The following is a 24866-nucleotide window of genomic DNA, read 5'->3' on the forward strand; positions in this document are numbered from 1 at the left end:
TTTGTGGATCCCCTCGGGTTTTTTTTTTTGTGGATCCCCTCGGGTTTTTTTTTGTGGATCCCCCCGGGTTTTTTTTTTTTGTGGATCCCCTCGGGTTTTGTGGATCCCCCGGTTTTTGTGGATCCCCCGGTTTTTGTGGATCCCCGGTTTTTGTGGATCCCTCGGTTTTTGTGGATCCCTCGGTTTTGTGGATCCCTCGGTTTTTGTGGATCCCTCGGTTTTTGTGGATCCCTCGGTTTTTGTGGATCCCTCGGTTTTTGTGGATCCCTCGGTTTTTGTGGATCCCTCGGTTTTTGTGGATCCCTCGGTTTTTGTGGATCCCTCGGTTTTTGTGGATCCCTCGGTTTTTGTGGATCCCTCGGTTTTTGTGGATCCCTCGGTTTTTGTGGATCCCTCGGTTTTTGTGGATCCCTCGGTTTTTTGTGGATCCCTCGGTTTTTGTGGATCCCTCGGTTTTTGTGGATCCCTCGGTTTTTGTGGATCCCTCGGTTTTTGTGGATCCCTCGGTTTTTGTGGATCCCTCGGTTTTTTGTGGATCCCTCGGTTTTTGTGGATCCCTCGGTTTTTGTGGATCCCTCGGTTTTTGTGGATCCCTCGGTTTTTGTGGATCCCTCGGTTTTTTGTGGATCCCTCGGTTTTTTGTGGATCCCTCGGTTTTTTGTGGATCCCTCGGTTTTTTGTGGATCCCTCGGTTTTTGTGGATCCCTCGGTTTTTGTGGATCCCTCGGTTTTGTGGATCCCTCGGTTTTTGTGGATCCCTCGGTTTTTGTGGATCCCTCGGTTTTTGTGGATCCCTCGGTTTTTTGTGGAATCCCTCGTTTTTGTGGATCCTCGTTTTTTGTGGATCCCTCGTTTTTTGTGGATCCCTCGTTTTTTGTGGATCCCTCGTTTTTTGTGGATCCCTCGTTTTTTGTGGATCCCTCGTTTTTTGTGGATCCCTCGTTTTTGTGGATCCCTCGGTTTTTGTGGATCCCTCGTTTTTTGTGGATCCCTCGTTTTTTGTGGATCCCTCGTTTTTTGTGGATCCCTCGTTTTTTGTGGATCCCTCGTTTTTTGTGGATCCCTCGTTTTTTGTGGATCCCTCGTTTTTGTGGATCCCTCGTTTTTTGTGGATCCCTCGTTTTTTGTGGATCCCTCGTTTTTTGTGGATCCCTCGTTTTTTGTGGATCCCTCGTTTTTTGTGGATCCCTCGTTTTTTGTGGATCCCTCGTTGTTGTGCTCCCTCGGTTTTTGTGGACCCTCGGTTTTGTGGATCCCTGGTTTTTGTGGTCCCTCGTTTTGTGGACCCGCGGTTTTTGTGGATCCCGCGGTTTTTGTGGATCCCTCGGTTTTTGTGGTCCCTCGGTTTTTGTGGTCCCTCGGTTTTTGTGGATCCCATCGTTTTTGGGATCCCTCGTTTTTTGTGGATCCCTCGTTTTGATCCCTTGTTTTTGATCTCTTTTATCTTTTTATCTATCTATATATATATATATATATATAATAAATATCTTGTTGAAACACCCATTTCAAATGGACCACAATTTAAGATGGTTCCTCAATGAAGTCACACTACTCCTGGATTTGAAGAATGGTGCGCACAGCTCCTGCAGAAAAAAAGATAAATGGGAATTAAATGTCTGTAAACAGTAGAAACTGTGATTATTTCCTTGCACAAAAAATGAGGGGAATTTTTTTTTTTTTTTTTTTTTTAAACAGTACTCAATTGTTTTCCCAAATGAGGGGCAATTCAGTGTAGCCAATCCACCTACCCAGCACATCTTTGGGTTGTGGGGCGAAACCCACGCAAACACGGGGAGAATGTGCAAACTCCACACAGACAGTGACCCAGAGCGGGATCGAACCTGGCGCCGTGAGGCAGCAACTGCGCCACCGTGCTCCATCGGGGAAACATTTTTGACATGTGGTGGTACACTGGATGTTCTCTATATTTCATCATGGAACACACAGTAATTTGGTACTTATTATGCCATATCTGATGCATGCAGCACTTTCACTATTACCCCCATTCTCAAAGATTGGGCTCTCCTTTAACAAAAATTCATTAAAATTTTCAATATTTCAACATTTTTACAAAGAATAAACTCAAACCCAACACAACTCCACCCCTTCACCTCGGTGACGGCAACCAGATCCCCGAAGTATAAAATAAGAAACTCTCAATCTGTCCACCTCAGAGCACTTTCACCATCTCAAGGTATACAAGGACTCCATTAGATCCCCCAGTCACAAACTTCCAGTGGCGGCCATGAGGTGAGTGGTTGCTTATTTGGGAGCTCCCCTCTGTGGACCTTTCCCCCCGACTTATAGGCGAGGGTAAATAGGAGATTGAGTGTGAGGTAAAGGATAAGAATCCACCACCAGTTTATTGGATTTGTGGATCAGAAGTGGTCTGAAAAGGAGAGATCACTGGTCGAAGTGGAGTCTGCAGCATAGGAAAATATGGCGGAGGCTCAGGGACTGGGATTGCCGGCCAGGTGGTCAACGGAGCAGCTGGTGGAATTCCTCCAGGAGTGCATAGAACATAGAACACTACAGCGCAGAACGGGCCCTTCGGCCCTCGATGTTGCGCCGACCTGTGAAACCATCTGAAGCCTATCTGACCTACACTATTCCATTTTCATCCATATGTCTATCCAGTGACCACTTAAATGCCCTTAAAGTTGTCGAGTCTACTACTGTTGCAGGCAGGGCGTTCCACACCCCTACTACTCTCTGAGTAAAGAAACTGCCTCTGACATCTGTCCTATATCTATCACCCTCAATTTAAAGCTATGTCCCCTCGTGTTGGTCATCACCATCCGAGGAAAAAGACTCTCACTGTCCACCCTATCTAACCCTCTGACTATCTTGTATGTCTCTATTAAGCCACCTCTCAGCCTTCTCCTCTCTAACGAAAACAACCTCAATTCCCTGAGCCTTTCCTCGTAAGACCTTCCCTCCATACCAGGCAACATCCATATAAATCTCCCCTGAACCCTTTCCAAAGCTTCCACATCCTTCCTATAATGTGGTGACCAGAACTGCACGCAGTACTCCAGGTGCGGCCGCACCAGAGTTATGTACAGCTGCAGCATGACCTTGTGGTTCCCGAAACTCAATCCCCCTGCTTATAAAGGCTAGCACACCATATGCCTTCTTAACAGCCCTATTAACCTGGGTGGCAACTTTCAGGGATTATGTACCTGGATGCCGAGATCTCTCTGTTCATCTACACTACCCAAGAATCTGCCATTAGCCCAGTACTCTGCATTCCTGTTACTACTCTTCCAAAGTGAACCACTCACACTTTTCTGCATTAAAACTCCATCTGCCACCTCTCAGCCCAGCTCTGCAGCTTATCTATGTCCCTCTGTATCCTATAATATCCTTCAGCACGATCCACAACTCCCCGACCTTCGTGTCATCTGCAAATTTACTAACCCATCCTTCTACAACCCTCTTCCAGGTCATTTATAAAAATGACAAACAGCAGTGGCCCCAAAACAGATCCTTGCGGTACTTGCTAAGCAAAGACCAAAAGTACCTGGACCCGATTAAGACGGTGATTGACCGGGTGCAGCAAGATTGGAAGACCAGGCTAAGCGATCCGGAAGGTGAAAGAGGCGGTTGCTAAGCACAATGAGCAGCTAGCCGTGATGGCGGAGGAGATGGGGCTGATGAGGAACCACCAGAAAAGCTGCAAGATAAAGTGGAGGATTTGGAGAACGGGTCGCGCAAGCAGAACCAGAGGACCGTTGGCCTCCCGGAGGCAGCGAGGGATCGAACGCAGGGGCATATGTGGCGCGTATGTTCGAGAAGCTCGTTTGCTCAACCCTTGGAAGTTGACATGGTGCATAAGCACTTATGAGGAAGCTGCAGATGAATGAGCCGCAGAGGGCGATGGCGGTACGAATGCACCAGTTCCTGGACAAGGAACAGATCTCGAGGTGGCCGGGCAGATGAGGAGCTGCAAATGGGAAGATAACGAGCTGCGCAATTTACCAGGACTTTGGTGAGGAACTGGCCAAAAGAAGGGCGAGCTTCAATAAAGTGAAATTTGCCCTCTTCAGAAGGGGGGTGAGGTTCGTCTGCGGCACCCAACTCGTTTGTGGGTCACTTCCCAGGATAAAGAACTTTATTTTGGATCGCTGGATGAAGCGATGAACTTTGTTAAGGACAGGGGACGTGATGGAGGACATTGAATTTGGGGGCAAGTAACTCTGTACCTATGCTGCTAAATTTATTTTCTCGTTGGGTTTTGTTTGTATTGTTTTTGTACCAGTTTTTGGGCTGCTGCTCAGTTTGGTATGTGGGTGAACTTTGTTCTTGGGGGGTGGTGGGTGAAATTTTCTTCTGTGTTTAGTTAGGATTGTTATGTTTTGCATATGTATGTTCGAGCTGTGGGGGTGGAGGGGGAGTGGGGATAGGATGCTTGGCGCATAAGCAAGGGCTACCAGCTTAGCTGGGTGAGCTAGGTACGGAAGCGCAGTGGGGGGCAAGCAGGCTCTTGGGATTGTTATTTTGTTATGGGGAAGGGTGGAATTGCCTCTGCTAACAGGGGAGGGACTGACGCTTGGAGACAAATTTGAGGTCGATGACAGTGAACACACCGAGGGCGGGCCTGAGGAGGCGCAGGACGCAAGCTGGAGGCTGGACTATAAAGGGTGATGGTGGATCGGCGGCTGGGGGGGGGGCGGGATACCCACCCCGACCAGGCTGATCACATGGAACGTGAGAGGGTTGAATGGGCCAGTCAAGAGGGATTGCGTGTTCGCGCATTTGAAGAGTTTGAAGGCGGACGTGACAATACTACAGGAGACACACCGAAGGGTGATGGATCAGACTAGGCCGAGGAAGGGGTGGGTTGGGCTGGTATTTCATTCGGGGCTAGACGCTAAGACTAGGAGATAGCGATCTTGATCAATAAGCGAGTGTCATTTGAGGTAGGGAATATAGTGGCGGACTCAGGGGGGTAGGTACGTTATGGTGAGTGGGAAGCTGGAGGGGATGCGGTGGTATTAGTGAGTATTTACGCACCAAATTGAGATGATGCGGAGTTTTTGAGGCAGGTGTTGGGGAAGATCCTGAACTGGATTTGCATAGGTTGATCATGGGGAGGGGGGGGGCTTTAATATGGTCATTGATCCGAGGTTGGATTGGTGAAGTTCAAGGTCAGGGAGGGTGCAAGCCACGGCGAGGGACCTAAAGGGGTTATGGAACAGATTGGGGGGCGGGGGCATAGATCCATGGAGTTTCGGACTGCCGAGAGCGAAGGAGTTTTCTTTTTTCTCCCACGTTCACAAAGTGTACTCCTGGATTGATTTGTTCCATTTTGTACGGGTCTTTGCCAGTCGGAGTGGTGGATGCCAAGTATTCGGCGATTTTGTGTCGGACCATGGCCCCCACTGGGTGGATTTACAGGTGAGCAAGGAGGGGGGGTCAACACCCGCAATGGAGATTAGATGTAGGACTATTAGCGGATGAGGGTTCGGCAGCAACAGTGTGGGAGGCGCTGCAGGCAGTGGTTAGGGGTGAGTCAATTTCGATACGGGCTCATAGGGAGAAGGTGAAGAGAGCAGAGATGGATAGGCTGGTTGGGGAGATACTCCAGGTGGACAGAAGGTATTCTGAATCCCCGGAGGCGGGAATGTTGAAGGAGCAGCAGAAGCTGCAGGTGGAGTTAGGTCTGATATCCACAGGAAGGCAGTGGGGCAGTTGAGGAAATTATTTGAAAAGTGGTGCACAGGGCACACTTAACTAAGGTGAGGATGAGCCGGCTGGAGAATAGCTACAAATGGTGCGGATGGGACCCAGCTGTCATGTTAATTTGATCTAGTCCTGCTCAAAGTTGGAAAAGTTTGGGGATCGTTTTTTAGCACCAAGTCAGTGGTCCTACACATAGATTCATCACCTTCACCTCCCACCGCCCTTCCTATCCAGCCCCCCCGCCCTAACTGCGAGACCCAGCACTAGCCACCATTACCTCTACCCCTCCTCCATAATCCCCCAACCACTTCCTCTTCAAAACACCTCACCCAGTATTGTCCCCATCCCCATTCTTGGGCTCTTTTCACATGGTTAATTACTACAATTTGATAAAGGCAAATTGGTTATAAATGTTCAACATGTCTGCCCACACAAGAAAGTTGGTTGTATTTAATTTCCCTGTTAGATATTTGAACAGAGCTTAATGGAAAAATAATCCCCATTTATCCAGCTGTCTCTGGAACATGCCATGTATTCATTTGACAGTACAGTAGGCACTGGAGCAGTTCCATTAGAATCTCGAACAATGGGAAGAAGAGTTGGGTGGGGTGTTGGAGGCCGGAATATGGGAGGAAGCCTGAGGCAGTCAATGCATCCTCATCGTGTGCCAGGTTTAAGCCTGAAGATGGCCCACAGGGTGCACATTGAGGGGGTGGATTATAGGTGTGGACACTGTGCGGGGGGGGTCCTGAGAACCATGTCCATATGTTTTGGGCATGTCCGAGGCGGAGGGGTTTGCTGACATCATGTCCGAAGTTTTAACGGTGATGGTGGTGTCGAGCCCAGAGGTGCCGATCTTTGATGTGTCGGAAGATCTGGGAGACCAGGTGGTGAGAGAGACAGATGTCCTTGTCTTTGCCTCTCTGGTGGCCGGAGAGAGAGGATCTTACTAGGTTGGAGGGACTTGGAACAGCCAAGTCAGGGGAATGGGTTAGTGACGTGGCGGGGTTTCTCAGACGCAAGAATTTGCCTCGACGGGAATCACTGCAGGCGTCTGCCCGGAGGTGGCAGCCGTTCATCGACTTTTGTGAGAAAAACTAAGCTGTCAGCGGGGGGCCATGTTGGCTAGGGTTTGTTACTGGAGAGTGGGGGGGTTGGTTATATTGTTTTGTCCTTCTTTGAAACCTGATGTTTAAAATTGTTAATTATAAATGCCTTAATAAATATTTTCTAAAAAAAAGAATCTCTAACAGCAAAGTGAAACGAATTTCATTTCTTACACAATTATGTAACAATTACACGAATATTCTTACAGAAGGTTCAGAGCAACAGCTGTAAATCTAACTTTTTTTTTTAAATAATTTTTATTGAATTTTTCAAATACAAACATTTTAACCCCCCCTACATTTACATTTAAATTATAACCAAAACAAAGTCAAACCCCCCTACTTAACAATGAAAAAGAAAAAAAAAAAATCCCCCACCCCCCCCCCCCCTACCCGCTGCGTCCCCCCCCCCCCCCCCCCCACCCCGCCGGCGAACCGACAGTCCGACCACTTATCATTTCTAGCAGCGTCCTCGGGCAGGCCTTGCCCGCCTCGCCACCGCCGCTCACCCGCTACGTATCCTTCGTCGTTGTCCCCCCTGCCCCCCCCCCCCCTCCCCCCCCCTCCCGCCCTCCCCTCCCCTCCCGGGGTGCTGCTGTCATGGCCTCAGTTTCTATCTCTGATCCAAGAGGTCTAGGAAGGGTTGCCATCGCCTGGAAAACCCCTGCACCGACCCTCTCAGGGCGAATTTGATCCTTTCCAATTGGATGAAGTTTGCCATGTCGTTTAACCAGGTGTTAACACTCGGAGGCCTTTCGTCCCTCCACTGAATCAGGATCCTCCTCCGAGCCACCAAGGACGCAAAGGCTAATATTCCAGCCTCCCTCGCCTCCTGTACCCCCGGTTCCACCCCAACCCCGAAGATCGCAAGTCCCCATCCTGGCTTGACCCTGGACCCCACCACTCTCGACACCGTCCCTGCCACCCCCTTCCAGAACTCCTCCAGTGCCGGACATGCCCAAAACATATGTGCATGATTCGCAGGGCTTCCCGAACATCTAATACACCTGTCTTCACCCCCGAAAAACCGACTCATCCTTGTCCCCGTCACTGTGGGCTCTATGCAGTACCTTAAATGAATGAGACTTAGTCTCGCACATGACGACGACGAGTTGACCCTCTCCAGGGCGTCTGCCCATGTCCCGTCCTCTATCTGTTCCCCCAGCTCTAACTCCCACTTATCTTTCAGCTCCTCTACTGGTACCTCCTCCACCTCCTGCATAATCTTATAGATGTCCGAGATCTTCCCCTCCCCGACCCAGACCCCTGATAGCACCCTATCACTCACCCCCCTGTCGGGGAGCGCGGGGAACCCCGCTACCTGTCGTCTGGCAAATGCCTTCACTTGGAGGTACCTGAACGTGTTCCCCGGGGGGAGCCCAAATTTCTCCTCCAGCTCTCCCAGGCTCGCAAACCTCCCCTCTATAAACAAGTCCCTCAGTTGTCTAATACCCGCCCTCTGCCAGCTCTGGAATCCCCCTCCTGTGTTTCCCGGCGCAAATCTGTGGTTCCCTCTTAGTGGTGCCCCTATCAGACCTCCCACTTCCCCCCTGTGTCGCCTCCACTGCCCCCAGATCTTGAGGGTGGCCGCCACCACCGGGCTCGTGGTATACCTCGTGGGAGGGAGCGGCCATGGTGCCGTTACCAGTGCCCCTAAGCTTATGTTGCCGCAGGACGCCCTCTCCATGCGCTTCCAGGCTGCCCCCTCCCCTTCCATCATCCACTTTCGTACCATCGATGTATTTGCCGCCCAGTAATATCCTGAAAGGTTGGGTAACGCCAGCCCTCCACTATCCCTACTCCGCTCCAAAAAGACCCTTCTAACTCTCGGGGTGCCATGTGCCCACACATACCCCATGATACTACTCGTTACCTTCTTGAAAAAGGCCCTGGGGAGGAAGATGGGCAGACACTGGAACAAAAACAAGAACCTCGGGAGGACCGTCATTTTAACTGACTGCACCCTCCCTGCCAGCGACAGCGGCACCATGTCCCACCTCTTAAACTCCTCCTCCATCTGCTCCACCAGTCTGGAAAAGTTCAACTTGTGTAGGGTCCCCCAGTTCTTTGCCACCTGCACCCCCAAATACCTAAAACTTTAACTGCTCTTTTGAAGGGGAGCCTCCCAATTCCCTCCCCTTGGTCTCCGGGTGTATTACAAGACCTCACTTTTCCCCAGATTTAATTTATATCCCGAAAAGTCCCCGAACTCCGCTAGTATCCCATTACCTCCGGCATTCCCCCCTCCGGGTCTGCCACATACAACAACAAATCATCCGCATAGAGCGAGACCCGATGTTCCTCCCCTCCCCTTGTCAGTCCTCTCCACCCCCCTGAACCCCTCAGTGCCATCGCCAACGGCTCAATCGCTAATGCAAAGAGTAAGGGAGATAGGGGACATCCCTGCCTAGTACCTCGATGGAGCCCAAAATATTCTGACCTCCTCCCGTTTGTTACCACACTTGCCATCGGAGCTGAATAGAGCAGTTTTACCCACTTGATAAATCCCTCCCCAAACCCAAACCTTTCCAACGTCTCCCACAAGTATTCCCACTCCACCCTGTCAAATGCCTTCTCCGCGTCCAGCGCTACCACTATCTCCGCCTCCCCTTCCACTGCTGGCATCATAATCACATTTAACAATCTCCGGACATTTGTGTTAAGTTGGCGTCCCTTCACGAACCCCGTCTGGTCTTCATGGACTACCCCTGGCACACAGTCCTCTATCCTGGTTGCCAGGACCTTTGCTAACAGCTTGGCATCTACATTTAAGAGGGAGATAGGCCTGTAGGACCCGCACTGGACCGGGTCCTTGTCCCGCTTCAAAATCAAGGAGATCAGGGCCTGCGACATTGTTGGAGGCAGAACCCCCCCCTCGCGCGCCTCATTGAAGGCTCGCACCAGCACTGGACCCACCAAGTCCACAAATTTCCTGTAAAACTCCACCGGGAACCCATCCGGCCCCGGCGCCTTCCCCGCCTGCATCTGGCCTATCCCTTTAATTAGCTCCTGCAGCTCTATCGGCGCCCCCAACCCTTCCACCAGCTCCTCCTGTACCTTTGGGAACCCCAATTTGTCGAGAAAGTTCTCATTCCCCCTCTCCTCTTCGGCGGTTCAGACCTATACAATTCCCTATAGAAGTCCCTAAAGACCCTATTCACCTCTTGCCCCTTCTGCACTACATCCCCACCCCTCTCTCTCACTCCCCCATCTCTCTGGCTGCATCTCGCTTACGAAGCTGGTGTGCCAGCATCCTGCTCGCCTTTTCCCCGTACTCATACGCCGCACCCTGCGCCCTTCTCCACTGCATTTCCGCCTTCCTAGTGGTCAGTAGGTCGAACCTGGCCTGCAAGCTACGCCGCTCCCTTAATAGCCCCTCCTCTGGCGCCGCCGCATATTTCCTATCTACTTCTAGGAGCTCCCCCACCAGCCTCTCCCTTTCCTGCCTCTCCTTCCTCTCTCTGTGTGCCCTTATGGAGATCAGCTCTCCTCTAATCACTGCTTTCAAGGCCTCCCAGACCGTCCCCACCTGCACCTCACCTGTGTCATTCGTACCCAGATAGTTCTCAATGCCCGTTCTCACCCTTCTGCACACCTCTTCGTCCGCCAACAGCCCTACATCCAGGCGCCACAACGGGCGTTGGTCCCGCGCCTCCCCCATGTCCACGTCCACCCAATGTGGTGCATGGTCCGATATCGCAATGGCCGAGTACTCCGTGTCCTGCACTCTCGGTATCAGCCCCCCTGTTCAATACGAAAAAATCGATCCTAGAGTACACTCTGTGGACGTGGGAGAAAAAAGAATACTCCCTCGCCCTAGGCCTACCAATCTCCATGGGTCTACCCCTCCCATCTGCTCCATGAACCCCCTTAACACCTCTGCCGCTGCCGGCCTCCTATTCGTCCTGGAACTCGATCTATCCAGCCCAGGGTCTAACACCGTATTAAAGTCCCCTCCCATGATCAGGCCCCCTGCCTCCAGTCCCGGGATGAGGCCCAGCAGGCGCCTCATAAAACCCGCGTCGTCCCAGTTCGGGGCATACACATTTACCAGTACCACACTCTCTCCCTGCAGCCTACCCCTCACCATCACGTACCTGCCCTCCTTGTCTGCCACCACCTCTGCCGCCACAAACGACACTCTCTTTCCCACCAAAATCGCCACCCCCCGGTTCTTGATATCCAAGCCTGAGTGGAACACCTGTCCCACCCACCCCCTTCTCAGGCGGACCTGATCTGCTACCCTCAAATGAGTCTCCTGCAGCATTGCTACATCAGCCTTCAGTCCCTTCAGGTGTGAGAAGACCCTTGATCTTTTGACCGGCCCATTCAGCCCCCTTACGTTCCACGTGATCAATCGGGTCGCAGAGCGACCCGTCCCTACTCCCTGTCGATTAGCCATGTCTTGTCCCTTGCTCGCCCCGGGTCATCCTTCTTTTCTGACCCGCTTCCCATAGCGATGGCCCCCCCCCCCCCCGGCTCTCCCCTTCTCGTCCCTGGTCTTTCTAGCAGCAACCCGGTGTCCCCCCCCCCCCCCCCCCCCCTCCCCCCCCCCCCCCCCCCCCTGGCTAGGACCCCTCCTAGCCGCGATGTACCCCACATCGTACTCCCGAGAGTCAGCTGGTCTCCGCTGACCCGGCTGCTCCTGCCACATTCCGACTCCTCCCGGTTCACCCCATCTGCGCCCGTGAAAGATCCCCTTAAAACCCCCGAGAAAGACCCGCATAATCAACCCGCTCCCCCCCCGTCCCGTCTCCCCAACTTAACGCTATAAATACAAATACCCAATGGCAACTAAATACATAAATACTTAACTACATACTTAAATAACAAAATAATTAACTAACTATCAACTAACAGTGTGCCCAACCATCACCCTCCATCAAACAGTATAAATAACCGCAGATAACCATAACCCGAAAAGAAAAAAAAAGAACAAAAACCCCCCCAAGCACCCAAAGAAAAAGGGTAAGAGGGGTAAATAACTAAGGGAAATTGGAAACGGGAAAAAACACCCCATAAGAAGCCAACGACCCACAATAGAGATTTCAACAGTACAAATATACAGAAACACCCAACAACTCGAAACCTTCAAATATTCAGAAAAGTCAACCGTTCGAGAAAAAACACCCCAAACACTCCACGAAACTGTTACCCAGTTCCGACCTGGCCTGAAAAGAAAAGGGCCACTTGCACAATCAAGAGTCCCCCGGCGGCTACGACCGCCGGTGCTCCCAGGTTTTAGTTCGTGTCCAACTTTTCCTCTTGTACAAAGGTCCAGGCCTCCTCTGGGGACTCGAAATAATGATGTTGGTCCTTGTAGGTGACCCACAAGCGCGCCGGTTGCAACATTCCAAATTTGATCTTTTTCGCGTGTAGCACCGCCTTTGTCCGGTTGTACCGGGCCCGCCGCTTTGCCACCTCCGCACTCCAGTCCTGGTACACCCTTACCGTCGAGTTCTGCCACTTGCTGCTTTTCTCCCTTTTAGCCCACCTCAGGACTTTCTCTCGATCACTTAGCCGCTGGAACCGCACCAGCACCGCCCTCGGGGGCTCGTTTGCCCTAGGCCTCCTGGCCATGACCCGGTATGCCTCTTCCAATTCCAGGGGCGCCGGACCGGCCCCTTCCCCCATCAGGGAGCTCAACATCTCCGCCACATATCCCGGGAGATCCGACCCCTCCAGGCCTTCTTCCAGGCCCAGGATCCTCAAATTTTTCCTCCTCATCCGAGTGTCCAGCTCCTCGAAGCGGCTCTGCCACTTCATGTGGAGTGCCTCGTGCACCTCCACCTTTGCCCCGATGACTGTGGCCTCCTCCTCCCTCGCGGCCATCTCCTGCTGCAGATCTTTAATCGACGCCTCTTGGATCGCCTGGGCTCCCACCAACCTGGTGGCCGTCGCGTTCATGGACTCTAAGAGTTCCACTTTCATCTCCGTGAAAAAACGGAGGAGAGCGGCCTGCTGCTCCTCCGCCCATTTCTTCCACTCCTCCGGTGCACCGCCGGCCGCCATTTTGATTTTCTTCCCCCGCTTTTTTGGGGAGCTGCTGCCGTTTTTCTTGCCGCTCCACTCCGGGTACCGACCATAAAATCGGTCTAGTTCTCCTCAGGGGACCTTCCCCCACCGGGATTCGTTTTTTCAGCGCCGTTGGGGCCCTCCAATTGGCCCAAAAACACCTTTGTTGCAGGAGCTTCCAAATGTGCGGCTTAGCTAGTCATAGCCGCAACCGGAAGTCCTGTAAATCTAACTTGATCACAATACTTACAGTCCATCATGATCTTTTCCACAGACAGCCATTGTCTCTCTGCATTTATGATCAGTTGATGTGACATAATGAATTACATTGATGCAAAAATGAACCAACTAAAGTTTTCATTCAACATTATCAGAATATCAGGTCTGCAATTTATTTCTCTGCAAAACATTTTCTCCATTGAATTTTACCAAATAGTGCACCAAAGTTGAACAACTCGTGTGAACTTCCATATTATTGTTGATCTGCTTATTTTATTGCTTCCACTGAAGAGAGGGGTTTCACGGGAATAAGACCATAAGATATAGGAGCAGAATTAAGCCACTCGGCCCATCGAGTCTGCTCCGCCATTCAATCATGGCTGATATTTTCTCATCCCCATTCTCCTGCCTTCTCCCCATAACCCCTGATTCCCTTATTAATCAAGAACCTATCTATCTCTGTCTTAAAGACACTCAGTGAATTGGCCTCCACAGCCTTCTGCGGCAAAGAGTTCCACAGATTCACCACCCTCTGGCTGAAAAAATTCCTCCTCATCTCTGTTTTAAAGCATCGTCCCTTTAACTTGAGATGATGCCCTCTGGTTCCCGTGTTTCCTACAAGTGGAAACATCCTCTCCACGTCCACTCTATCCAGGCCTCAGTGTCCTGTAAGTTTCAATAAGATCCCCTCTCCTCCTTCTGAAGTCCAACGAGTACAGACCCAGAGTCCTCAAACGTTCCTCCAAATGTTAAGACCCGAGTGCTAGAGTCTGTTTTATAAAATCAGGAAAGAGGAATGAGGCAGTCAAAGGAAGAAAATGGGGTAAGAAAAAGGCGAGGCGGATCACGTCACATACAAAACCAACCAAACAAATAGGCTCCAATTGGTTTGGATATCCTGGGTTATGAAAGAGGAACTTCCAGGTTGTCCCAATGCAGATGTAAAATCTGCTTTAACAAATACTAGTTATTTGTACTTGTTAGATCAACTACAACGGAGGACTCCAGTGTTAGAAATTAAGAAGTTCCAAAGAGTTTGTAATTAGAAGGGTTTTACACCTGGAAATCCTCACATCCACAGTCGGGGTGTCACAATGGTTAGCACTGTTGCCTTATGGTGCTGAGGACCCGGATTCAATCCTGGCCCCGGATCACTCTCTGTGTGGAAAGTTTGTACATTCTCCCCATGTCTGCCTGAGTCCCACCCTCACAACCCAAAGATGTGCAGGTGGACAGGCAACGTTAAATTGGACTGGAATTTTAAAAATAAATCTCACAATCACCACTTAAAAGGGGGAAGAATATGAAACACCGCCGGTTTACAGATGGGTGGCGAGAGGATAAATTAGTGATGTTTAAATTAGCCCCCCTCCCCCACCAATCTGCAATAGTCACGATTTATTCCCAAAGTGCTTGGTAGTCATTACAACAGTTGCATCATCAATACTTACAACAATGAAAGGTGCAACGATTAAAAATATCATCGCCATCACAGGAATAATTACAATTGGCCGTCCATTGTGCGCTGGCTCAGATGACTCACATTCTTCACCTGCAATAAATTTCACATAAATACATTAACTTCAGTTCTAAATCCAACACATTAGTTAAAGTATTCACTACAAAAAGGGCAGCACAGTGGCGCAGTGGTTAGCATTGCTGCCTCACGGCACAGCGATCCCAGGTTTGATCCTGGCTCTGGGTCACAGTCAGTGTGGAGTTTGCACATTCTCCCCATGCTTGCAAGGGTTTCGGTCCCACAACCCAAAGATGAGCAGGGTAGATGGATTGGACACACTAAATTGCCCTTTAATTGGAAAAAATGAATTGGGTACACTAATTTAAAAATAAAATAAAAAATATTCACAAGATATTAAAGACAATTCCAACAAATAGATATTGTAATCTTCTTCTTCAGTGATCACTCGCTAACGGGTATGATTGCCCACCTAAGAAACTCCCGAGTTACTGGTCATGGGTTGAGAGTTGTTGCACGGCTGATGAGCCTGATCCTAGAGCTGCAGCTTTGACCACACACTTGGCAGGTGTTTCTGGGAAGATAGGAATCGGTCCTTGGACTCTTGATCGCCCGTATTCGTTTCTCAGGCTCCTTTTCCAGGCTTCCTCTTGTTGTTGGGTGTCCTCGAAAAATTGTCTCCCTTCAATCAGGTGGTTCCTCTCGGTAGGTCTCTTCTGAGCAAGGGTCGCCTAAACATGCGACGTCAGTGTTGTATTTCTTGAGGCAAGTCTTCAGGGTGTCTTTGTAGTTCTTCCTTTGTTCCCCTCTAGTTCAGAAGCCTGCCTTGAGTTGGGCAAAGATTTGCTTTAGCAATCGGGACACTGTGATGGTAAGCACATGGCCAGCCCAGCAGTTACAAAATAACTGCAACTTCATGAGTGGCATCTCGATTACATAAAGATAAATCTTTGATTCCCAACCCTTACTGCCTGTACCATCTTTGGTACATTGGCATCACAATTTTGCTGTTTGAAAAGCAGCAGAATAGACGCTGTCCTTGTTAAACAGCACAGTATATCAGCCAATGCCATGGGAGATCTACTTTAATGAATGCATGTGGACTCCTGGTGACTGTGATAACATATCTGAAACTACGGCTGCCGATACAAACCAAAGCCACGAGACAAGACAGCTCTATTCACGGGAAGGCTCGGTTTCATATCTGGGCATAGAACAGTACAGCACAGAACAGGCCCTTCGGCCCTCGATGTTGTGCCTAGCAATGATCACCCTACTTAAACCCACGTAACCCGTATCCCAACAATAACCTTACACTACGGGCAATTTAGCATGGCCAATCCACCTAACCCGCACATCTTTGGACTGTGGGAGGAAACCGGAGCACCCGGAGGAAACCCACGCACACACAGGGAGGACGTGCAGACTCCACACAGACAGTGACCCAGCCGGGAATCGAACCTGGGACCCTGGAGCTGTGAAGTATTGATGCTAACCACCATGCTACCGTGAGGCCCCATATTCTGTGACCATTCTCTGTCCATTCATTTGAATAGCATTCATTTGCATGTGTTCATGCCACTCAAGGTCTAATATTTTGCCGGTGAAAAGGATAAAAAATATCAATGTTGTGGTTGAAGGATATTCATTGCGCCTTCATTCAGGTGCGGTGGAGGGGGTGCAGATTGAAAGAAAATCTGCTTTTCACACACGAGAGTGAAGCAAAGAGTCAAACAACACATTCGGGAACACTTACTGTACGAACTACAGCAATCAGATTGTCTCAGTATAAACTACACCGATCAGATTGTCCAAGTGCTTAATTTACATTAGGAATGTACAGATAAGGCGGCATGTGGCGCAGTGGTTAGCACTGGGACTGCGGCGCTGAGGACCCGGGTTTGAATCCCGGCCTTGGGTCACTGTCTGTGTGGAGTTTAGACATTCTCCCCGTCTGCGTGGGTTTCACCCCCACAACCCAAAGATGTGCAGGTTAGGTGTTGGCCACGCTAAATTGCCCCTTAATTAGAAAAAAAATTGGATATTCTAAATTAATAGAAAAAGGAATGTACAGATATTATTGCACGACGCTATGAAGTAATCATATTAGAAAGGTTGATAACTATCACTCTCCAAATGGACAGAATTTATTATTCAAGGCTGACAGAACCAAACTCTGCATTCTTAATCTGGTGCCAAAGCAGAAAAGTGGCAATTCTGGTGGGACTGAATTTACTTGAACCATGGACGGCACCCTGGGGACTGCACCCTGGGGACTGCACCCTGGGGACTGCACCCTGGGGGCGGCACCCTGGGGGCGGCATCCTGGGGGCGGCACCCTGGGGACGGCACCCTGGGGACGGCACCCTGGGGACGGCATCCTGGCGTTCCAGAGTTTTGCTGTGGTGCCTACATCAGAGACTGGATTCCATACCATACAACAGGGCGAGGAGGATAATAGCCGAGTAAGCTTTAATTTTAGTCTACAGCTGAATGTAGTTCTGCTCCCAAACATGATCATGGAGCCAGCCCGAAGCAGCATTTTCTTTCGGGATGCACTGGCATTTTCAATAGACACACCATGAATGAAGCTCACTAAGGTATGGGAATTTTCTACAACTTTTAAAGACTGGTGCCATCAATGGCTATGTCTGGCACTGAATAGAATGCTCTTGGCACTTATACTGGACATCCAAAATTCGATGCAGGGCAAAAAAAAAAAAAAAGTGGTCTTTCATCATGCGGACCTTAACCGCATGGAGAAAATCCTGCTAAAGTTAAGCTCAGTTGAATCGACTGTTTCTCCCATGTGGCGAACTAGGGGATTCTGAAAGTATAAAAGCATTATAATACGGACAGGTTTTGTGGATTTAACCTCCCAAGTAATGCAAAGTAATCTCCATTCTCCCAAACAATCCATCAAAGCAGAAGATTGGAGCACTCAGTATCAATGTTCCATTTCTTACTTGGGGAGCAGGTCTGCACCTCATTGACAGACAGATTTGTATTTTGGTGCTGGAGTACACATCTGGATATTTTACGCTGTCAATCCGATTTGTATCTTCATATGGCAAGAGAAATGCTATACTTACAATTACATTTCTTTAGCAATGCTGACTTCAATGCACATCACTAAAATATTGATCGCAACTATTAAATGGACTGACTGGTTTGACTCACCATTAATAGAAAGAGAGAATGAACAGCTCTTCTTGCCAACAGGGTTCTCCATGGTGCAAGTGAAGATCCCACGGTCAGATTTGTTGGTTTCATAAATAACCAACGTGCTGTTGTTTTGCACCAACTGATAATGTTGGCCATTTGTTATTATTTTGCCATCCTTCCACCACAGAACAGAACTTGCTTTCCCTGTCCTCACTTGAGAAGTCAGCGTAATAGTGGTATTCACACAGGTAGTGTTGATTGAAGGTTCAGAAAGCGGTTCTGCAAGAAGAGAATAAACAGATATGAGCACATGGACATCACTGCTTCACAATAAGTTTGTGTTGTTTAACAAGCTCTGTCCTTCGCAGGAACCTCACTGCATCAATCCTGAACTGAACCTCCAATGCCATAATCCCAACACAAAGGCAGTTAGCAGATGAGTAGTTGCCCAGATGACACAGATTCCGACTGGTATTCCAGACTAAAACAAAATCCTGCAGTTTATGGACACCTGATACAAAGTGCTCAAAACCCTCAATAAATTAGGCAGCATTCAGGAGACACAAAGTTAACATTTTAAATTGCAAAAGGGCTTTAGCCAGAAATGTTTTCTCTACTTCATTCTTCAAAGGTGCTGCTCAACTTGTCCAACATTTATGCTCTGATGATTGGGCGACTTTAAAATCGACATGTAGGTGAGGCAAACTACATTAGCATTAATGGCAGATGAATTCCTGGTGTAGACAGGATTTTTGGGGCCGGTATGTTTCAGTGCCCGAGTAATTTCTGATGAAAATGTTGAATTCTTATAAACTGTTGCAGTTGGTAAGACCTCGTCTATTAATGTTAGAGCTATTCAGTGTTTGGAAGAATTCTGCACCTTTGCCCAAGAAAAAAAAACTAGGTCGAAGTAAACAAGCTTCAAGAAGATTTAGACAAGTTGAGCGAGTGGCAAATACATGGTGGGTACATCATATGGTGCATAAATGTGAAGTTTTCCATTTGGCACGAAAAACAGAATGCCGAGTATTATTTAAATGGTGACAGACTGTAAAGTTGATGTACAAAGGGATATGGGTATCTTAGTGCGGCAGTAACTAAAAGCAAGAATGCAAGTGTAGCAATCAGTTAGGGACATTGGTATGTTCCCCTTCATTGCAAGGAGGGCGGAGTACAGGCGCAGGGATGTCTTACTGCAGCTGCACAGGATCTTGGGGAGACCATGGGGGTCCCAGGTTCGGTTCCCGGCTGGGTCACTGTCTGTGCGGAGTCTGCACGTCCTCCCCGTGTGTGCGTGGGTTTCCTCCGGGTGCTCCGGTTTCCTCCCACAGTCCAAAGATGTGCAGGTTAGGTGGATTGGCCATGATAAATTGCCCGTAGTGTCCTAAAAAAAAAGTAAGGTTAAGGGGGGGTTGTTGGGTTACGGGTATAGGGTAGATACGTGGGTTTGAGTAGGGTGATCATTGCTCGGCACAACATCGAGGGCCGAAGGGCCTGTTCTGTGCTGTACTGTTCTATGTTCTATACCTGCAGCAGAATGTTCAGTGACGGCAAACTGATTTCTGAGACAACAGGATTGTCATACGAGGGAGAGATGTCAATCGGGCATGTATTCACTGGAATTTAGAAGAATGAGAGGGGATCTCATTGAAACATAAATCCAGACAGGGCTGAACAGACTGTATGCAAGGATATTGTTTCCTCTGGCTTGGAGAACCGGGAGGGCATCTGGAACATTGGATTGGATTTGTCTATTGTCACGTGTACTAAGGTTCAGTGAAAAGTATTTTTCTGCGAGCAGCTCAACAGATCATTAAGTACATGAAAAGAAAAGGAAATAAAAGAAAATATATAATAGGGCAACACAAGGTACACAATGTAACTACATAAACACCAGCATCGGGTGAAGCATACAGGGGTGTAGTATTAATCAGGTCAGTCCATAAGAGGGTCGTTTAGGAGTCTGGTAACAGCGGGGAAGAAGCTGTTTGAGTCTGTTTGTGCACGGTCTCAGACTTTCTCATGCCCGATGGAAGAATGAATGAAAATCGCTTATTGTCACGAGTAGGCTTCAAATGAAGTTACTGTGAAAAGTCCCTAGTCGCCACATTCCGGCGCCTGTTCGGGGAGGTTGTTACGGGAAGAAGTTGGAAGAGTGAGTAAGCCGGGTTGGGGAGGGGGGGGGGGGGGGGGGGGGGGGGAGTCTTTGCTTATGGGATCACAATCTCAGGATACAGGATAGGATAAATTTAGGAATGAGATGAGAAGAATTTTCTTCACCCAGAGGGTGGTGATCCTGTGGAATTATCTACCACAGAAGGCTATGGAGGCCAAGACACATTAGATTTTTGACAGTAATGCACTCAAGGGGTATGGGGAGCACAAAAGTACAGCTTTGAGGTAGAGGATCAGCCATGATAACTTGGAATGGTTGTTTGACCTATCCCTGTTCCTACATTTCTAGGTGGTCATCAGTACAGGTTGGATGTGGTCATATTAGATTTATCTTCCCGTTCTGTATTGATGTCATTGTCTTCAGTACACTCGAGTGGCCTGGCTCAGGGGGCGACAAGTGGGTCCGGTATAGAGTCTCTCCCCCATTTCATGCAAGTTGCAGTTCAGTTTTTTGCCTAAGGATAAGTGATCTAAGTTTTGTCTTCAGCAAAATCAACAACAATTCTGTGCCTCATTTCTTAAGCTACTGAGTAAAAAGGGCAGCATGTGGCTCAGTGGTTAGCAATGGGACTGCGCCGCTGATGACCTGGGTTTGAATCCCGGTCATCCCTGGTCACTGTCCGTGTAGAGTTTGCACATTCTCGCTATGTCTGCATGGGTTTCACCCCCACAACCCAAAGATGTGCAGGTTAGATGGATTAGCCACACTAAACTGCCCCTAAATTGGAAGAAAAATAATTGGGTACTCTAAATCTATATTTTAAAAAAGAGAAATTAATGAGCTGCAACACTTTCAAGTGACAAAGTAATGAAGCCACTTACCAAAGAATTTCAAAATTATCCTGCTTCTCAGTCTTCCATTTACTGTGAGTATATAAATTCCTTCGTCTCTAACTGTTACATTAATTACTGCCAGAGCAGCAGTGGACTCATTAAAATGTAAACGATCTTTGAACTGTTCATTTGGCTCCTCTTTAGTGAGATCTGGTACGTAATCCAAAATAGTAACAAGGTTTGCATCACTGCCAACGAATTCCCATATAACTTCACTGTTGCCCAGAGCCGCTCCGATTTCAGGATCCAATAACGGTGATGAACCAATGACAGCAGGTACTTCTTCCTGTCCAACTGATAGACAAAAATAAGTTAGTTAAACGCTGTCAATTAAACAAAGAACTGACAAATAACAATTCATTTTATTTATGCAAGTGTTCGGCGAATTTTCTAAACCTGGATTTTTGAGAGTAGAGGTTCCACTCAGCTTTAGCAACTTCTATTCTTCTTCTTTGGTTACTGATAAGAGCCATGGGCCGGGATTCTCCCAGCCCGTAACACACCGGAGAATTGCCCGGGGCGCAGGAAATTCCCACCATGCCGCTCCAAAGCTGGGCCGCTGATTCTCCGGCGGCTGGAGAATCGGCGGCAATCGCGCCCACACGGTCGCTGGTTTGGGAGGGGGGGGGCCGCTGAAATAGGCCCCCGCGGCGGTTCAAACTGGTACCATCCGGCGGGAGTTTGGACCCACGGTCACTGTGGACGTCCTGGTGGAGAGGGGGTGATCTGACTCTGGGAAGGAGGGGGTGATCTGACTCTGGGAAGGAGGGGGTGATCTGACTCTGGGAAGTAGGGGGTGATCTGACTCTGGGAAGGAGGGGGTGATCTGACTCTGGGAAGGAGGGGGTGATCTGACTCTGGGAAGGAGGGGGTGATCTGACTCTGGGAAGGAGGGGGTGATCTGACTCTGGGAAGGAGGGGGTGATCTGACTCTGGGAAGGAGGGGGTGATCTGACTCTGGGAAGGAGGGGGTGATCTGACTCTGGGAAGGAGGGGGTGATCTGACTCTGGGAAGGAGGGGGTGATCTGACTCTGGGAAGGAGGGGGTGATCTGACTCTGGGAAGGAGGGGGTGATCTGACTCTGGGAAGGAGGGGGTGATCTGACTCTGGGAAGGAGGGGGTGATCTGACTCTGGGAAGGAGGGGGTGATCTGACTCTGGGAAGGAGGGGGTGATCTGACTCTGGGAAGGAGGGGGTGATCTGACTCTGGGAAGGAGGGGGTGATCTGACTCTGGGAAGGAGGGGATGATCTGACTCTGGGAAGGAGGGGGTGATCTGACTCTGGGAAGGAGGGGGTGATCTGACTCTGGGAAGGAGGGGGTGATCTGACTCTGGGAAGAAGGAGGTGATTTGACTCTGGGAAGAAGGGGGTGATCTGGCTCTGGGAGAGGGGGGTGATCTGACTGGGAAGAAGGGGGTGATCTGACTCTGGGAAGGGGGGGTGATCTGACTCTGGGAAGGGGGGGTGATCTGACTCTGGGAAGGAGGGGGTGATCTGACTCTGGGAAGGAGGGGGTGATCTGACTCTGGGGAGGAGGGGGTGATCTGACTCTGGGAAGGAGGGGGTGATCTGACTCTGGGAAGGAGGGGTGATCTGACTCTGGGAAGGAGGGGGTGATCTGACTCTGGGAAGGAGGGGGTGATCTGACTCTGGGAAGGAGGGGGTGATCTGACTCTGGGAAGGAGGGGGTGATCTGACTCTGGGGAGGGGGTGATCTGACTCTGGGAAGGAGGGGGTGATCTGACTCTGGGAAGGAGGGGGTGATCTGACTCTGGGAAGGAGGGGGTGATCTGACTCTGGGAAGGAGGGGGTGATCTGACTCTGGGAAGGAGGGGGTGATCTGACTCTGGGAAGGAGGGGGTGATCTGACTCTGGGAAGAAGGAGGTGATTTGACTCTGGGAAGAAGGGGGTGATCTGACTCTGGGAGAGGGGGGTGATCTGACTGGGAAGAAGGGGGTGATCTGACTCTGGGAAGGGGGGGTGATCTGACTCTGGGAAGGGGGGGTGATCTGACTCTGGGAAGGGGGGGTGATCTGACTCTGGGAAAGGGGGGTGATCTGACTGGGAAGGGGGGGTGATCTGACTCTGGGAGGGGGGGGTGATCTGACTCTGGGAGGGGGGGGTGATCTGACTCTGGGAGGGGGGGGGTGATCTGACTCTGGGAGGGGGGGTGATCTGACTCGGGGGGGGGGTGATCTGACTCTGGGAGGAGGGGGTGATCTGACTCTGGGAGGGGGTGATCGGAGGGGGGGGTGATCTGTCTCTGGGAGGGGGGTGATCTGACTCTGGGAGGGGGGGTGATCTGACTCTGGGAGGAGGGGTGATCTGACTGGGAGGGGGGTGATCTGACTCTGGGAGGGGGGGTGATCTGACTCTGGGAGGGGGGGGTGTTCTGACTCTGGGAGGGGGGTGATCTGACTCTGGGAGGGGGGGTGATCTGACTCTGGGAGGGGGGGTGATCTGACTCTGGGAGGGGGGGTGATCTGACTCTGGGAGGGGGGGTGATCTGACTCTGGGAGGGGGGGTGACCTGACTCTGGGAGGGGGGGTGACCTGACTCTGGGAGGGGGGGTGACCTGACTCTGGGGGGGGGCTGATCTGACTCTGGGAGGGGGAGGGGTGATCTGACTCTGGGAGGGGCGGGGGTGATCTGACTCTGGGAGGGGGGGTGGATCTGACTCTGGGGGGGGGGGGGGTGATCTGACTCGGTGAGGGGGGGGGGGTGATCTGACTCGGGGAGGGGGGGCGCCATAGGGTCCAGGTTGCAATCGGGAGCTTCCGATCGGTGGGCGGCCGTGGTCTGGAGGCGGAGAGCCTCCGACTGCAGCCTGACAACAAGTCCGGGATCCCGGCTGTGTGCGGATTGAGGGAGCGAAACACCCAGGGCGCGATTCTCCACCCCCCCCCCCCCCCCCCCCTCTCCGACCAGACTTTCCCCATAACTACCCAGCCCCCACAACAAGCAGCTGTTCGAACATCCATTTACAAATCTAAAGGTTTCACTTCAAGTCTGACAGGGTCTCTGACAACCCCGGGAACAGCAGAAAGGGCAAAAAGTAGACGATTGGGCGGCACAGAATAGGATCCGATGGTTGAAATACTGAAATGCTGTCCACTTTCCCAACTCTGTTTCCCGGACCTCCCCCGCCTGGAGGAGCCGATCACAAAACTCAAATTGCCGGATTGGCATCCTTACCTCCCGCTCCGAAGGAGAGGCCCAGGTAAAAGCAGCCGAGGGAAAAGATGACAGAAACTCCCCGGTCCATCCACAAATCTGCAGCCCCGGGACAGAGAGGCTCCGACTGCAGCCTGACAACAAGTCCGGGATCCCGGCTGTGTGCGGATTGAGGAGGGAGCGAAACACTGGCGGCTGCGGCTGCTGCTGCTGAGGCGGACTGAAGCAGTTTAGCCAGCTGACTGGGGGCAGGAAACAGAGCTCCAATCACAGCGCCGACACCCAACCCACCTCCATTCCTGCCCATTGCACAATTCGCGGGTCACGTTTCTGTGTGCAAAAGTAAAAACCAAACACGTTTCTCCAACACCATGCATTCAGATTTTAAAATATTCATCATCTAGATGTAGGGTGTGTCAAACTTTACAGATGACACATTTTTAAAAAAATGTTTCTATTGGGTTTTGTTTTACATGGCATATATAAATGCCCACAAAATGACAAAGGGTTTATTTTTACAAAGGGGGGGGGGGCACGTGGCTAGTGCCCCTAATGCCTTCCCACCTCCCCTCCCCAACCAGCCTCCCCTGGTCACAAGTAGGCTTACATTAACACTGCAATGAAGTTACTGTGAAAAGCCCCTAGTCACCATACTCCGGCACCTGTTCGGGTACACTGAGGGAGAATCCAGAATGTCCCATTCACCGAACAAGCACGACTTTCGGGACTTGTGGGAGGAAACTGGAGCACCCGAAGGACACCCACGCAGACATGGGGAGAAGGTGCAGACTCCGTACAGACAGTGGCTCAAGCCGGGAATCAAACCCGGGTCCCTGGCACCGTGAAGCATCAGTGATAACCACTGTGCTACCATGCCATCCTTATATTATATACCATGGCTAATAAAGGCAAGTATCTCATTCGCCTTCTTGACCACATTGTCCACCTGTCCTGCTGCCTTCAGGGACATCTGGACATGCACAACGATGTCCCTCTGGTCCTCTGTACTTCCT

At 50.4% G+C, this 24866-nt stretch overlaps 1 protein-coding gene across 1 annotated transcript; it reads right to left on the reverse strand.

Moving 5' to 3' along the window:
- Positions 1-1392: 1392 nt before the first annotated feature.
- On the reverse strand, positions 1393-24074 carry LOC119976618 (hepatocyte cell adhesion molecule-like). The gene is made up of 5 exons (XM_038817244.1): positions 23875-24074; positions 20665-20970; positions 17683-17946; positions 14477-14577; positions 1393-1583 (listed from the first exon to the last, which is right to left on the reverse strand). The coding sequence occupies exons 1-5, from the start codon at positions 23942-23944 to the stop codon at positions 1506-1508; spliced, it is 819 nt and encodes a 272-aa protein (XP_038673172.1). The 5' UTR covers positions 23945-24074; the 3' UTR covers positions 1393-1505.
- Between the last annotated feature and the right edge of the window lie 792 nt (positions 24075-24866).

The sequence above is a fragment of the Scyliorhinus canicula genome, chromosome 13 (assembly GCF_902713615.1).
Source record: "Scyliorhinus canicula chromosome 13, sScyCan1.1, whole genome shotgun sequence".
NCBI classification, from domain to species: domain Eukaryota; kingdom Metazoa; phylum Chordata; class Chondrichthyes; order Carcharhiniformes; family Scyliorhinidae; genus Scyliorhinus; species Scyliorhinus canicula.